Raw genomic sequence first — 17,230 nt, forward strand, 5'->3', positions numbered from 1 at the left:
GTAGCATTTAAAGCATTTTCCAAATTCAGTTGAGTATTGTTAGCTGAACGTTATCACCCAGGGAACATTTTGTTTGGCCAGCCTTCTTTTCCGGTTTCCAGCGTCTTGAGCTGGAATGTAATCAGTTTATAATGGTTTCCTTCCTTGGAAATGGATGGATACTTAAACCATTTTAAACTGGGCTTAGCCACCAAATAGAGAATGGAGATACAAATGCGTTATAATTGTCCAATCATATCTGAATCAATGTTTCAATGTTAATGTTATTTTATTAATATGATAAATTACATGCACTGATCGCTATATTGGAACATTGAGACATGTTAAGCTATTTTTTTTACAGAGAAAGTCCCCCTCCAAGCAGACTCTAAAAAGTGTTAAATAAGAGGAACTAGTCTGCTTAAGAGGAAGAGGAACTAGTGTGCTTGTCAACAATCAAGTATCAAGGCCTAGGGTAAGGTCATGTGAGATTAAAGTTACCACTGACACGGAGAAGAATAGGGAGAAGGTGGGATGCTTTGCAACACCCTGGAGTGTGTAGATTATTGGACAGGAATGGTGAGTTTAAATATCCTAGAATGAAGCAGGGTGAGTGACAGCTGTCAATCATTCACAACGGCTTCTCCTGAACTTTGTTAAGAAAAAAACATCAAATGTAGAATTTTCTTTAATTCTAGCGATTTTATCCGGCCCGCAAAGTTCCTTTGATTTTAAAACTGACATGGAGAACAATAGGGAGAAGGTGGGATGCTTTGCAACACCCTGGAGTGTGTAGAATATTGGACAGGAATGGTGAGTTTAAATATCCTAGAATGAAGCAGGGTGAGTGACAGCTGTCAATCATTCACAACGGCTTCTCCTGAACTTTGTTAAGAAAAAAACATCAAACATAGAATTTTCTTTAATTCTACACAAAATAGCTGGTTAAAACACTGCCTCTGTGCATTAAGCACACATATTTGTACTGTATTGGACATCTTAGTGAAATTTTGCTTCCTTGAGCATTTTTCATATTTAGTCAGTCTAAGGCAGGGGTCTCAAACTCACGCCCGGGGGGCCAATTCCGGGCCCCCAAGCGATTTTATCCGGCCCGCAAAGTTCCTTTGATTTGAAAAGAAAACTCACACTTCCACTGATTCTTGTTGTCTCCCATCGGTTGGAAAGGCAAGCTCCGCCCCCGCCTCTCCGGCTGACCAACTCACTGTTCCCCTTCACCCGTTTGGCATGATTCTTTTAGCATTCCGACACTCAGCCCTCAAACAAGGGGGCGTGCTCACGTACAACGATATATGAAACGATATATAATTCCTGTGGGAAATATACTGAGTGCTTGATTCAAACCGTAGGCTACGCAGACACAATATTAACTGCACGGCAACTAGTTGAAGCTGTGAAATCATGGCCAAGGATATGTTCCTTCTGTGGGGATCTGGCTCACCTCCATGCTGGCGAGTCATGATTGCGCTTGAGGAGAAAAACCTGCAAGGCTATCAACACAAGGAGTTGTCTTTTGTTAAGGGAGAACACAAAGCCAAGGAAGTCCTCGACATCAACCCGAGGGGACAGGTAAATGCTTGCACCTAACTCTGGAAACAAATCTGGTCGCAGTTGCACTACAGTGTTTGTTGCGTAACATGAACGTGGTCTCTTAAGTTCCGCATACTGTTAAAAAACTGGCCATGTGTGGAAGGCATAATCGGTAGCTTATTATTCTACAAGTATTTGTTGAACGTTACGTGAAAAAAAGGTATGTAGCTATGTCGCTTGCAAACATAATGTCATGAATGTCCCTCGCCAGTTCAAACTGAATTGAGCTGTAGACGCATGAACCTAACGCAAGACACTTTCGTTTATCAAATCATGCCAAGTCATGTATTAACTGTTATGTTTTCACAGCTTCCTGCGTTTCGCCATGGGACCAATGTGATAAATGATTCAGTTGCAGCCTGCATGTACCTGGAGGTAAACTGCATGGCCACAATAAACACAAATTAACTTTATTTATTTTTTTACTTAGATATAAAGTCCTCAATCTCACCAGTCAACTAGTGCGTATATTGCAATGCTTGATGTAGGCTACTGATATGATGAACATGCTTTGCGTGTCTGTGGTCATGCAGAACCAGTTCAAGTCCCAGGGAAACCCACTGATCCCCAGTGATCAGGCAGAACAAGCTCTGGTGTACCAGCGCACGTTGGAGGCCCCAAATGCGCAGCAGAAAATGAGTGAGCAGAAACAGGATATTTGTGTTCTCCTATTAAGATGTATTCTGGTTTTTGTTAGAGCATCAGGTCACAGACAGCAATGAAATATGATCAGATGTGGATGATGATGAAATTGATAGTGAGGGCGATGATGATGATGATGATTATATTTTTGGCAGTCATATTCTGTGGATAATTATGTGATTTTTTTTTTGTCTTGCAGTCGATGTTTTGACGTACACTTTTCGCGTCCCTGAGGAGGAAAAACACGAGGCAACGGAGAAAAGGAACAAGGAGGCGGCGACAACTGAGTTTCAGCTGTGGGAGGGCTACTTGGAGAAGGTACTCAGCCTAGTCACTTAGCTGCTAAAAGTGGTCTCCTTACCTTAAAGATGTAGTCATCGATTCCGGCGAAAGGTTGTTGAGATTTGAGCTCAACAGCTCAATCAAATCACACTCCGACCTTTAAATCTTCTCCTGGAGCCACATGTTGATTGGCTGGAATAGTTTAAGGCTCAGTCCAAGCCACTTTGTTTGTATCCCGTTTACAGAGCGAGTGTGCATACAGAACAGACAGCTAGAAAACTTTTTAAACAAAAAAGTGTATTGTATTAGACTAGACCAGTGGTTCTTAACCTGGGTTCGATCGAACCACAGGGGTTCGTTGAGTCACTCTCAGGGGTTCGGCAGGGGTCAAGACACACACAGTATAGCCCGGTTCACACTAGCAATGTCGGGCCGTTTTTATACATACCTACGTTTGAAGAAATCATATTTTATTTATCAAATAACGAAGGGTTTCGGTGAACCTCCAATAAGGTTAAGAACCACTGCATTAGACTATGCTTGTAATGCAATGCCTGCAGGCACTCTGTTACATAGGCACTGTGTAGTGGTCTGTCAATAAAGCCTCCTATGCTCATCATGCTTTTCCCCTGTTCTTTGCAGACTGGACCCTACATAGCTGGGAAAAACTTCTCAATGGCTGATGTTGTGTTTTTCCCCACTTTGGCACTTGCATTCCCTCTGGGGTAAGAGGAACTTACCTTAATGCTCTTGTAAGGGCAAATGTTACACCCAGTGTAAGACAGCTTCCACCGCCGGTGTACACTAGAGAAACACCAGCGTATCCACACAGGCAAGCGGCCATACTTTCTGCTCCACTGGCTGCCGGTAGCTGCTCACATTAAGTTCAAGTCACTTATGCTTGCCTACAGAGGGCTTGCTGGTTCAGGAGGCTGCGCTCATCTAGTGAGTGTCGTCTGGCCCTGCCGCCTGTGCAAGCACGGCAATCCAGACTATTCTCATTTGTAGTTCCACGTTGGTGGAACGAACTGCCTAGCACTACCAGAGCAGGGGCGTCCCTCTCTACCTTCAAGAAGCTCTTGAAGACCCAACTTTTCAGAGAGCACCTCCCTTCCTAACTGGCACCTTGGCTTAACTTGCACTTAAGCAGGTACAGTCTTTTTCTTTCAATGTCCTTTTCTATTTCTTAAAAAAAAAGTAATATTTATTGTTACACCAGGTTTTATTGCTCTTAGCTTGACTGTTCTCTCCCTTGTACGTCGCTTTGGACAAAAGCGTCTGCTAAATGACTAAATGTAAATGTAGAACTGTGTAAAAAACAATAGTAACATTATTTCATATACATTTCATATACATATTACATCACAATACAAAGTGATAGTATTATATAATAATACACTTGTGCACTTTAGGAATGAATGTAGACCCGTAATGCCAAACATATAGACGCATGAATAAACTTCTTCACAGGGACAGTATGTTAGCTGGATGGGGCAGTATGTTAGCTGGATGGGGCAGTATGTTAGCTGGAAGGGGCAGTATGTTAGCTGGATGGGGCAGTATGTTAGCTGGATGGGACAGTATGTTAGCTGGATGGGGCAGTATGTTTTGCTGGATGGGGCAGTATGTTAGCTGGATGGGGCACCATCTGAAAGCAACACATGTGTTTTGTCTTTCCATACAGATTGAGTCAGAAGAAGTATCCCAAACTTGCTGTGTACAATGAATTTCTGAAGGACCGCCCCAGCATCAAGGCCACCTGGCCTACACTTTGGATGCAGGACCCCCCATTGAAGGATCCCCTGAAGGACGTGTGAGCTGCCTAGGCTCCGTGTGTTCCTCCCTTTAGAGCAAGCAGCCTTGGCATCGTGGGACCAAGATAGTCTAAGGATAAGATGTAGTGCTGGAATGAACACTAGAGGGAAGTTAAGTCACCAGGACTATGTTTCGTCTCTCATTTGTAATGCTCTTTGATAAGGAAGTGATCAAGTCATGACTTAAAATGTTAACGAATGGTAAATCGTGTGTTCCTCCATTTAGATGAAGCAGCCTTGGCATTCTGGGACCAAGATAGTCTAATGCATTAACATTTAGCAGACGCTTTTATCCAAAGCGATGTACAAAGGAGAGAACAATCAAGCTACGAGCAATAGAGAACTAGTGTAACAATAATTACTATTTTGCATAAGAAATAGAAAAGTGCAGTAATGTAACTACTGTGAGTGCGAGTTAAGTACTAGTTAGAGGAAATAGCGTTCGAGGAAGGATAAGGAGAGGTAAAAAAGGAGAGGAAGTGCAAGTTAGGAGAGGAGGTGCCCTCTGAAGAGTTGGGTCTTCAAGAGCTTTTTAAAGGTAGAGCGGGATGCCCCTGCTCTGGTAGTGCTAGGCAGCTCATTCCACCAACGTGGAACTACGAATGAGAGTAGTCTAGAATGACGTACTTGCATAGTCGGCTGTGCTAAACGATGCTTATTAGACGAGCGCAGCATCCTGGGTGTAACATTTGCCCTTACAAGAGCATTGAAGTAGATAGGAACAGAACCAGTAAGCACTCTGTAGGCAAGCATAAGTGACTTGAACATGATGTGAGCAGCTACAGGCAGCCAGTGGAGCTCAATGAGTAGCGAGGTGACGTCTGCCCTCTTAGGTTGGTTTAAAACCAGACGTACCGAGACCATCTGTAGTGGTTTCACCACACATGCCTGTTAGGAGGGTGTTGCAGTAGTCAAGGCGTGTACCAACAGCTTGGTGGCAACTGGATTAAGTAAGGCTTTATTTTGCGGATGTTGAATAGTGCAAATAGATTATTATAAGATGTAGCGCTGGAATTAACACTAGATGGCAGTAAAGTCACCATGATTACTTCCTCTGTCATTTGTAATGATCTTTCATCAGGAAGTGATCAAGTCATGAGTAATGTTGAAAATACATGCACTTATACACATCTTTATTGTTCTTTAGACTTGATTAATGATTTGTAATTTTGTATCTTGTAAAAATGTGTATCTTATCACTACTGAAGGATAGTATTACTAATCTAAGTATTACTAACTATACTAATTCTTTGAACACGTAAAACCTAGGTGCCTCTTGGTGATTTTCACATACGTCACTGAACCGGAAGTATTTTAATCAAAAAATATCTCTGCATCTTTGCTCTCGTGTGATTATTATTATTATGGCAGGTGCCTGACGTAATAAATAAACCTGACATTCTGGGTTTACATCCAGTGTTATTGATTGAACTGTTTCCCTAGTAGTGCTGTGAACTTAAATGGTCAATTGTACAAGGGACATTTAAAATGCCCTAAGGAAAATTTGACCATTTATATCAAATTAACCTATAATGTGTCTCCATAGTCCATGAATATGATTTAATCTTATTAGTGGTCAGTGGCACTGGTAATATTCTTCTTGTCATTGTGACTGCATTACATTTATAAACAAGAATGGGAGCATTCAGAGAATGCAAACCTCCGCCTTGTGACCTTGACCTATGACCTTGACATCTGAAAATCTAATCAATTATTGCCATTATATTACCCAATCTCCCCACAAAGTTTGATGGAAATCGGTCCATGCGTTTCTGCGTAATCCTGCTGACAAACAGACAAACAAACAAACAGACATACAGGGGCGAAAACATAACCTCCTTGGCGGAGGTAATAAGATTAATACATAACTGGGAATTGTTGAATATGTATCCCAATGGACTATGAAAAATAACATTAAAGTTCTCAAATTGATTATACTCAGTTCAAATTCATGTCACACCACTTGATTTATTGTGTGTCTTATGCTAGTCAAGTCATGATTACTTCAGAAAAATTCATCCTTGCTGTTGCTGCACCACGCTCAAATTGACCAAGATAACATATTTGTATTTGTTCAAGCATCCTTGACCTGAGATGACACTGATACAAACTTACCATACTGATTTTTACGGTATTTTCTTGATGACATGTCACATTTAACCCTCCATTGTATTCCCTTAACTATAACTGCTATTGGTCCCAACAGTGAACTTTATTATGTCAACTCTGGCCCTTCTCTATATCGTAGTGTACACTCCAAACATAGGTCTACAATGTGTGTTATTTCGTTCTCCAAAAGCAGTTGCCATTTTAGGTACTAATGACTTTGGTTTATCCCAAAATACACCATTCAGACCTGAAAAATCATTTACGAGATCTCACAAGCATCATCAGTTTAATATTAGAGTCCCTTGACTTAACTCAGACTGCATATGCGGAGAGATATCGCAAGCTGTGAGTATTGCAAATGTTGCTGTTGCCTGCGCAAGGCAAAATGGGCATTGGCCCCTATATGTAGCAGTTTCAGAATCAAATCAACAGAGGGCGATAGCTTACCAACGATGATGTTCGTACCCAGGGAAGTGCACAGAAATAGTATATCTTAGACACGCTGAGCTGAGCTCCAAAACATTGGTCAGAACGAATCATTTTCTGGGTGGCACATCTTTATTTAGAGTTCTAATGTTTTTTTTTAAAGAGACAGTCAACAACTAGGTATTTAAAAACATGGAAAGCAAGGGGGGCACTGTGGCGCAGACAGTAGCCCCGACCACATTCGGGCTTGACGCTGAAAGGAGGACACGGGATCGAATCGGGTCCCGATGTAATTTCTCCTGTCCACTCCCCACCTCTTATCCGTCTCATTTCCTGTCACAATGTTCACTGCTCGGTCAATTAAAGGCATAAAAAGCCCCAAAAAACAAATCTTAAAAAAAAAACATGGGAAGCAAAGCACCCGTGCACTGGAGCAACCCGTCTAAAGACATAGCCCTAAGGCACGGCGTAATTGATTATGCTCACCGGAGCTAGTGGCAGCTCCCGCCGAGGCTGTGATTGTGTAAACTGCCGCTTCAGGGGTATTATTGCTGAAAGGGGCAGATTTTAAAAGCTGACATATGTGCTGTGAGCCACAGAAGACCCCCAGACACACACACACACACACACACAGCGCGTGTGAAAATGACCTGCTCCTGAGATGAGCGAGTCCCTGGCGTTGGGGAAGCTACTCTGAAAGCAGATGTGATGGAACTCTGGCAGAACTCAAACCTCTGCAGCTAGTTTGATTACACCTCTGAGCATCGTCTTATTGTAAATGCTGACGAGTGCAGATGTATGTGATACGCAACATGCAGCTCAAACCTGAAGACCAGTAAAGAAGATATGATTCACATCAGTTTGGAATTGATGCATGATGTCGGGCTAATCTTATCCAACAGAGCCACTGTTTAAAATATAAATAATTGTATGATGAAATGTATGCACTTGTGGAAAAATCAGTGACTTTCTGTGAAGAGTGTGTTAGAGAAAGCATTTCTTAAAGATTTAGGCTTAGATTAAATCATATTCAAGTCTGTACTCACTAGGAACAAGAGCTTGCTTACGTAAAGCTTACAGGAGCAAGGTTAAGAATTCAGATATCTCTATAATTCCATAAGACCAGCAGAGGAAATTGGTTAAATCTCAAAGACTTGTGCTGACTTGTTGGTGGATGCATTATCCCGGCGTTATTGAGTTTCGGCTAATCATGCTATTATCCTGGGAGAGTAGCGCTGCAGAAAAGCGTGGGCTGTGTTGCTGTGTATTAATAACTGATATTTCTCAAAGGGCTCTTATGAAACGACGTGCCTTATTCCGGATATCAAGAAATCCTTTAGGAAGATTTCAGTGGGAGGTAAGGTATATATTTAGAGTTGTGTTGATAGAATTGATGAGTTGTTGTAAGTTTAGGTGATGTTTCCTGTTATTGATCATCAGTGCCTTATTTGCCATAAACACAACTGGGTCTTTACTATTTGTCATGAGGATAGGGGATGCTCACCATAATTGTTTAGGCCTGAGAGAAACAGCAGATACCAAGGTAAAGTTCAATTATCTCTCACACACACACACACACACATTGAGCAATAGCACATGGAAAAACACACACACCAAGAAACACACACATCAACCGGCAGATGCCCCCACTAACAGGGAACATGTGTCCGAGGAAATGGTCAGTGTTTCCTACATAATTCCATTTCCACACCCTCAAGAGACGCTCACTAACATGCCTGGATGTCCTGAACTGGGCTGAGGGGGATTGGCTAATGGGGTACTGGCCCCGGGAGCTAAATGGATAATCTCTGCTAAGTAAAGTCAAGTCTTTTATTGTCAGATGCACAGAACAACAGAGACGGACTGGGTACTGAAATTCTTAGGACAGGACACCGTACCACACTACCTACTAACATCACATATAAGTACTCCACATGATATAACATAACATAACATAACTTAACAATAAGTACTAAACATAACATATACCTATGAAAGACAAATAATAGTAGACCTACTAGATAAACAATAAATATGCAATATAGATACTAAACATAAATACACAAACTAAACAGATACACATACCTACATGTCTTACACTAACTGCTAACAGAAGACTGCAGTCTTTCTCCACCCAGCAGCATAGAGAGCTGTGATGCCAACCCAGCACAGGCAGGCCAGCCAGGTGGTTGATTCGCTTACGGATCTCCTCGGACACGGTCATTGAATCCCAAACGAAAGACTTCTTTAACAAAGCCCATGCATGCACAAGCATACGTTGAGCTTCCATGGAGGGTGTGTGTATATGCCCGTATTAAGACTTCATGGTGCCCCTGGGCAACATTGACTCTCTGGTGCCCACCTACCCCCCCCCTGCAGAACACAAACCATACCTATCCACAGGGGTGTACAGTTGCCCATATGGTTAATCTGGCCATGTGTGTGTATACACTGAGCTCTTACAAATGTCTGCACCAGACTCTGACACGCTTGGGCTAGTTATTAGCATCATGCTGTTAATATGCCCAGGTGTTTAATGACTGTTGTAGCTGGTGCGTAGATGGATGTATGAACTGTATAATAACACGTCTCGTCACTACCTGATCCCTGCTTGCTGCTGCTTCAAGGGTGGTTTGGAGTGGGGCTTGAGTGGCCTTTGTGATTGGAGCAAAAGAGCCTGTGGATAAATTGATTGCATTGTGCGTACTGTAACATTCCTTAGGGGGGAGAGCAGTATTGATCTGATGTTGTGATTGATGGCGGTTTGTTTAGTACTGTGTGTGGTCTATAAAACAAAGGATTTCTGTTTTGTTTCTCCTGCTTAAGGCAAACGACACACATGCACGACTGAAAATATGACACTCTGACATGAAATTGGCTCGAGATTGAGGAAGCGAGATATTCTGCCAATTTTCCAAACGTGAACATTGTCTTGATTGAAGACTTTGAGAGTCTAAAAAGATTAACGTGGTCTCCTTATTCGTTTTCCATACTTCATTTAACTGTCACAGTATTTGGTTATTTGGCAGCAATTTAATTTGGAGTGCCTTGCAGTGCCGTGCATGGCATATACAGTACATCTCCATTACTCTAGCCCTCTGACAAGTCACATAATAATAATAATAATAATAATAATAATTCATTTTATTTTTAACGCACTTTTCATTCAAAAGAATCTCAGAGTGCCTACATATTAGAAACTAACTATAATAATACAATAAAATTAAAATTAAATAAAATTGTTAACATAAGCATAACATTTAACACAAGGCCAAAAATGCCTTCTTGAATAAAAAAGTCCAGCTTTAAAGGAGACCAGCGCCTGCGTTGCCCTTAGGTGCCCACATCCATGGCACTCGTTACGCTGTACTGCACCGATCACACTATATCCCTACGATATGTCATTATGGTTTTAAATTGTGTGTCTTAAAGGCACCCAGTGCAACTTTCGAGGCTTAAAAATAAACATTCAATTTCTAGTCTTTTTTACACGTAGTAAGTTTCAATAACTCCATACCATTACATACCCACATTCAAGCAGCAAAGATGAGACGTCGTTGTGTGGTGAGAACTGATAGAAAATCGATAACAACAACAATCGCCGCCATTTTCTTTATTTTTTGTAACCTACAATAAATAAAGCAGCCTTCCAGTCAAGGGAAAAATGGCTTCTCCCCACCGGCGATTGTTGTTGTTTACGATTTTCTATCAGTTCTCACCACACAACGACGTCTCATCTTTGCTGCTTGAATGTCGATATGTAATGGTATGGAGTTATTGAAACTTACTACGTGTAAAAAAGACTAGAAATTGAATGTTTATTTTTCATTGAATGTTTACATAAAGTTGCACTGGGTGTCTTGTTCCTTGTGTCCTGTTTCGAGAAGTGGGTATACGCAATGCTGACTGAAAAATAAGTGGGTATACTCTGTATACCTGCGTATACCCTGGAATACACCACTGCTGGTAGGTCTTGCCCAGTGTGCTGGTAGGTCTTGCCCATTGGAGCTGGTAGGTCTAGCCCAGTGTGCTGGTAGGTCTAGCCCAGTGTGCTGGTAGGTCTTACCCAGTGTGCTGGTAGGTCTTGCTCAGTGTGCTGGTAGGTCTTACCCAGTGTGCTGGTAGGTCTTACCCAGTGTGCTGATAGGTCTTGCCCATTGGAGCTGGTAGGTCTTGCCCAGTGTGCTAGTAGGTCTTACCCAGTGTGCTGGTAGGTCTTACCCAGTGTGCTGGTAGGTCTTGCCTATTGGTGCTGGTAGGTCTTGCCCAGTGTGCTGGTAGGTCTTACCCAGTGTACTGGTAGGTCTTGCCTATTGGTGCTGGTAGGTCTTGCCCAGTGTGCTGGTAGGTCTTACCCAGTGTACTGGTAGGTCTTACCCATCTTACCCAGTGTGCTGGTAGGTCTTACCCATCTTACCCAGTGTGCTGGTAGGTCTTACCCATCTTACCCAGTGTGCTGGTAGGTCTTACCCATCTTACCCAGTGTGCTGGTAGGTCTAACCCAGTGGAGCTCAGTCAGGAGCAGCATCTGTGAACCCCCGGGTTGGCAGGAGAGGGTGAGAGCACACAACGCTGCCTTTGAGCCGCCTGGTTTGCTGGATGAAACAGAATAGTTAGGTCACAACCAACTGCACTCACTGAGGGTTCAGAGAACACTTGGTTTGCTCCTTTAATGTTGATCTTTTAATGTTTTTTTTTTTTTTTTAAAGACTTTTCTCAGTACCTTAATAAAAACCCTTCACTTGTCTGATTTATATCATATTTATGAGCATTTGAGAGTGTTTTCATTCAAAGCCTCTCACAGAATTTTGAAAGGGCATATTTTAGTAAGATCACTGGGAATGGAGAACATAACAGTAAGCAAAGCAGGGTTGAAGCCAGGCTACAAGGATGGATCTTTCCCAAGCCCATGGAAACAGGTGTATTTGATAACTGGCACATCTATGTCTATAGATTTCCATTCATTCATTTAGCAGGTGCCAGCTTACAGTTTGTCATTTTGTCGTCGTGACGACAGAATTGCTTCCTGACGGAAATCCCAGTCTGAATTGTGAAAGACGAAATTAAACGAACGACGAGCATACAGTTTACAGTATACCTTTTTTAAGTCAGTACATCTCCACTCAAGGCATCACACCGTTGTCCTTGATGTTGATAGCTTGTTATTCAGATGACCTCGATTACAGATTCCTGTAATATGCTCAAAGGCTTATTGACCCAAGGAGGGGCTTAGTCCCATCACTGCTCTGACCTCTTACAGCACACACTCTAGCCAGCGTGAGTCTTCCACACAGGAGGATCAGCCACAGCACTCCCAGTAGCCAGTAAACACAAACAACTTTTACTAGCTTAGCAGGAGCTTAGTTTACGTGCTCTTAAGATGTTTGGCTAGGTCTACCAGTGCAGTTCATTTCACGGGTGAACTTCTGAAATTACTCTCTCAGGGTTATTACTGATGTTTGGATGACCCATACACTTCCCAGGGTCAGTGCATATTTTGTTTCATACTTAATTTCTGAGTTTTTAAATGTGTTTTGTTTATTTATTTTGTCTGTTTTGTTTTGTTATGGTTTGCTTAAGTATTGTTCTTCTGCTATTCTGTAGCCTCAGTCAGGGCATTGCTGCAAAAGAGCCCTGTGCTCAGTCAATTCTCCCTGAATAAACAATGATAATGATGATATTGTATGGTTGCAGTGATGTATGCAGTTGTCTGCTTGTTGGCTCTGAGTGATTGGCTATAGCAGGCAGGCATGTAATCCGAACAGGTGAGTAAAAGTCCCACAATTAAACTATTGAGAACTCAGTGTGTTTATGTTCTTACACTTACAGTAATTCCAGTAGGCTAACCTACAGTAAACCCCCTTGTTCGAAAATCACAATAGCCTATCTTCAAGACGGATGCTCCAACCAAACAATTACTTTGATTGGGTGTTTCGCTGAGGAGTTCAGCGGAAGTGTGTGCCTATCCATGCCTGATGATTGGTTTTAAGTTAATTAAGATTTCCTAATCATCCTCTCTTATTATCCCGTGTGCTGCTTGCGCCTAGGGATTAAGTGGGTCAGGTGAGTTACCATGGAGATGCGTTAGCGAGGGAAAGGGGATGAGGCGGCGTTGGACTCGGCGCGCTGTGCAGTGAAAACGCGCCGCGGCTGCCGTGGCTTCAGTCAGTAGTGCTTCATCACTCTCGAACGCAGCCTCTCAGTCTGTTGCGGTGGATGCAGCCCGTCGAATCGGAATCGGATACAGCCGTCCAAGAACCAGCAAAACGAAATAACAACGATGCCATTCTCCACGAGACAAAAGACACAAAGAATTATTTGACAACTTCAAACGAGTCCGTGCCTCAGCCACCGCTTGCTGTTAACTGGTAAGTGTATACAGCCGCTTGTGCCTTAGTGAAATTAATGCTAGCGAAATGATTTCGTTTCCCTCGACTATGCATATTAGCCAAAGGACCAGTGTTGGACGGTAGGTGAATGGATAATGACAGGGGACTCTGTGTAGTTGTTAGCCTGTGGCATTTTTGTTCATGAATCCTTCATATATTATTTGCACGGAATAAATTACAAATCTTCAGCTCCACATAATACCAGTAAAACAGAGACATAATGATTCAAAGCAATATTGTTTTGGTTGTAGTCACACATTGATGTGTATTAGCATTGTTATTGCTTACACTTTCAATTTCAGCTGATTCTATTCACAGTGTCCGCTTTACAAGGGCAACGACTCTGCATTTATTGTGTGGAACATTTTTGCACTTTGTACGCTGCTGCTGCTTTTTGTGGATGGATCAGCTAGCTTCATTCATTCTTTAGTTGGTATTTGTGTTTGTTTGTGTGCGTGGTTGGTGTTTAAGTGGGAGACACGTCTACTCATTTTCTGGCTGTGATCTGTGTTTTGTATGGATAACTGTCAAATGTAGCCGAGTCGTCCTTCCTTTCCTTGTAAACGGACGCGCTTCGCCAACCAAGAGATAACTTGCGCTAAAGTGCGAATGTTATTCCTTTTCAGGCTACAATTCAGGTCTGCACAGACGTATATTGACTTTTAAGTCTATTCTATTTTAGTGAATGCAGTTCACAGTCCGGTGTCCAATTATTTTGCCTAGTGAGACGTAAATGCGTGCTTGGTCAGCACACACAGGCTGCAACTTTACCTGGCAGGGCGACGTTGGGTCAATATGTTGTGGGTTAGAATTAATTGTGCTTTTTGACACGGAATCCATGAATACACACAAGTAGCCGGAGAATTATTGCATTTGCAAATTAACCCTTTAACAAAATGTGGAAAATCAAATGACTTGTAGTCTGACAAAACCTAGCGATATATTTACCTGAAAAGAAAAAAATACCGCTTACGAATTGGTTATCTGATTTGTAGTGCGCATGGTGAATGGCAGTTTTTGCTGAATATCTGAGTTTAACTGTGTTAGGTTTACCTGGAGATGATCGGTGACTAGATGAGACCACAGTCAGTCATACCTGTCACCCTTTCAAACCTCCCACTGAATATCTGAAAGGTACAGAAGGCTTGTAGAAGAGCGCAGTTCATCTCGTGGTCTTGGCGACCAGACTCTAGCCAATGTTTTGTCAGCAGCAGATAAAAGAGCTACTCTACCGAAATACCTCCTGCCTAGCGTATAGGCACCAGTGCCTAGAACGAGTAGATCGACGGAGAGAGAGGTACGGATTTCTTGTGTTTACATTCCCTTGTCTCGGTCTAGGACGCAAAGGCATCTGATCTGATCATCTGATCTGGCGAGAGCACGACCACGAAATAGTCCAGGTGCAGAACTGGCGGATAGCGGTCATATTCCCAACGAGGAAAAGTACAGTCAACTGTGAGCGTGTTCTTCTCCGTTGCAGAGAATCTGGGCAGCTCCTGCCTGGCTTGGCAACGGTTTGGGCGCCAGAGCTCATGCGCATATGTTAACTGAGGATTTATCACGCGGGACACATATGGGCCATATTGCGGCATACAAACACGCATAAACGGAGCCACTCATCAAGGCGTTAACCAGTGAGTTAAATCACAGTTTATATAAACAACTTCGCATATAAACATATTTAAAAACAGAAACATGAGAACATAGATTATAGATGGCCATAGTTTGTCAAGCATTTCCCCACATTGCCTTGTCCTGGCTTTTAAGAGCATGTAGGGTAGACGGCCACATGCGCGCAAAGCTGAGTGGTGCGCTGGTCTGTTGAAATATTCAGAGGGTCCCGACAGGGGTAGCGTGGCAGAAAGGGAGAGAGAGAGAGAGAGAGAGAGAGAGAGAGAGAGAGACATGTTGACCTGCTGGCTGACCAGGGAAAGGCCACTGCGCTTGATGGTGGTGCCTGGAGGACTAGGAGAGGGAGAGGACTCTGAGTGGGGGACTCTGAGTTGGTTGGTGTTCTGGGTCAGTAAGAGTGTGTGATGATGTTCGGTGTGTCCCGGACCAGTCAGGGAGGGGGCCGCTAAATCTAGCACAGGCCACCATACTGGTACTGATTTGGGTTGGGAGGGCATGCTCGTTGTATTTTGGACCAACTGGAAAGGACCAGGGCGTAACAAAACAGTTCAGGCCATCAAAATGTTATGTTGTGCTAGTTTTCTCCCAGATTAGACCACCATGGCCATGCCAGTCAAGGTGCTTGTACATCACTAACAAAAAATATTCACACAGCAACGACAGACATACACTCTGAATTTGTACAGTAGGAAAATAAAAGGTGTTGGCAGGCTAAAGTTAATATTAAGTAATCTTTAATATTGCTTTCCATATTCCCTTCTCTATTCCAACTCTAGGGCTGGGCAGTTTTATCCCCCCCAAAAAATGTGTATCAGTAAAGTATCAGTATCCTTTAAACTTGGAAACTTGCCAATAAAAGAAAAATGATCAAGGATTTATCACCACAGATCTGTGAAATTATCATGATATTTATTTGAGGTCATATTGCCCAGGCCTTTTCCTCACACACACTGGCCTTCTAGCCTGAAGCCCCTCCCACACACACGCACACACACGCACACACACACACACACACACACACACACACACACACACACAAACACACACTGGCCTTCTAGCCTGTAGCCCCCTGGCCCCTCCCACACACACACGCACACACACACACACACACACACACACACACACACACTGGCCTTCTAGCCTGTAGCACCCTGGCCCCTCCCTGGTCTTTGATCTCTGTGTGGCCCTTACAAACACACACACACACACACACACACACACACACACACACACACAAACACACACACACAAAGGTGCACACGCACACGCACGCACACACACACACACCCACCCACCCACCCACCCACCCACACACACACACACACACACACACACACACACACACACACACACACACAGTCAGAAGGGGTTTTTGGAGGCGGAGCAGCAGGCTTTCAGGGCCTGGCCGTGAATCACCACAGCCTCCCTAAGTGATCGCAATCATAATGTAGACGCCCAGGCGCGGCTCTTTTGAAATGAAAATGAAACAGACATAACACAAAAGTAGATATTTATCATAGTAATCAGTTTGGGTTTCATGGTGTGTTTATGCGCGCCATTTGAATTACGGAGAGGGTATCGAGGACTTGAGAGACAACAATGGCTCGTATGCGGTCGGTGAGTTCAATCACGCCAGCTCGTGCCTAACGTGACGATCTTAATCACCGTCTGGACACAAGCTATTTATAAATATAAACACATTTGGGAAATGACTATAACGTCTAACATTAAAGAATTGGCCGTCTTAATAGCCAGTGAATTCTGTGTTAGCCGGTACTGGTGGCTCACAGGTCTCAGTGAGGTTGGGTAATCAGGCCTGGACCTCCACATCTCCCTGCTCTTTCTCCTTTGATCAAAAGCCCACCTCCCCATACTAGTCCCTCTCCTTACCACGTCACCTCCTGTCCCTCCATACCACTGGGGAAGAAGGAGACTAAAGGGCGAGATATACTCAGTTAGGGAGCATGAATTGCTACGTGCTTACGTGTTGCGTTGGGGGTGTTGCCAAGCAATTTACCGCCAGAACAATAGACTTGCGTAAAATAGCGCAAGTCTAGAAAAATCGCCCAAAAAGTCGTGAAAAGTCGTGCAAGGGTCGCACAAGGGGCTTGCAGGGCCTCTTGCGCTTACGCTTACGCCTCTGACCATAAAACGGCCTTCAGGGACCACCAGATGAGCCCTGTCCTTGGGTGATGTGTGCCTACAGCTACCTCCAGATTTACCCTGCCACACCCGCGGACCGTTAGCCCCAGATCTGGAGGAGGTGGGTTAGGCCGTGATTAGTCACCGCTCCAGAAAGCGGGACAGCAGTCACACTGGGGCCCTGTGTCATCCATCACCGCTCTCCTA

The 17,230-nt window shown here is 43.4% G+C and overlaps 1 protein-coding gene across 1 annotated transcript; it reads left to right on the top strand.

Moving 5' to 3' along the window:
- Nucleotides 1–1,354: 1,354 nt before the first annotated feature.
- Nucleotides 1,355–4,361, top strand: LOC308381254 (glutathione S-transferase A-like). The gene is made up of 6 exons (XM_080858788.1): nt 1,355–1,566; nt 1,897–1,962; nt 2,121–2,226; nt 2,429–2,547; nt 3,154–3,236; nt 4,196–4,361. The coding sequence occupies exons 1-6, from the start codon at nt 1,399–1,401 to the stop codon at nt 4,326–4,328; spliced, it is 675 nt and encodes a 224-aa protein (XP_080714914.1). The 5' UTR covers nt 1,355–1,398; the 3' UTR covers nt 4,329–4,361.
- Nucleotides 4,362–17,230: the final 12,869 nt, after the last annotated feature.

The sequence above is a fragment of the Sprattus sprattus genome, assembly GCF_963457725.1.
Source record: "Sprattus sprattus genome assembly, chromosome: 20".
Classification (NCBI taxonomy): domain Eukaryota; kingdom Metazoa; phylum Chordata; class Actinopteri; order Clupeiformes; family Clupeidae; genus Sprattus; species Sprattus sprattus.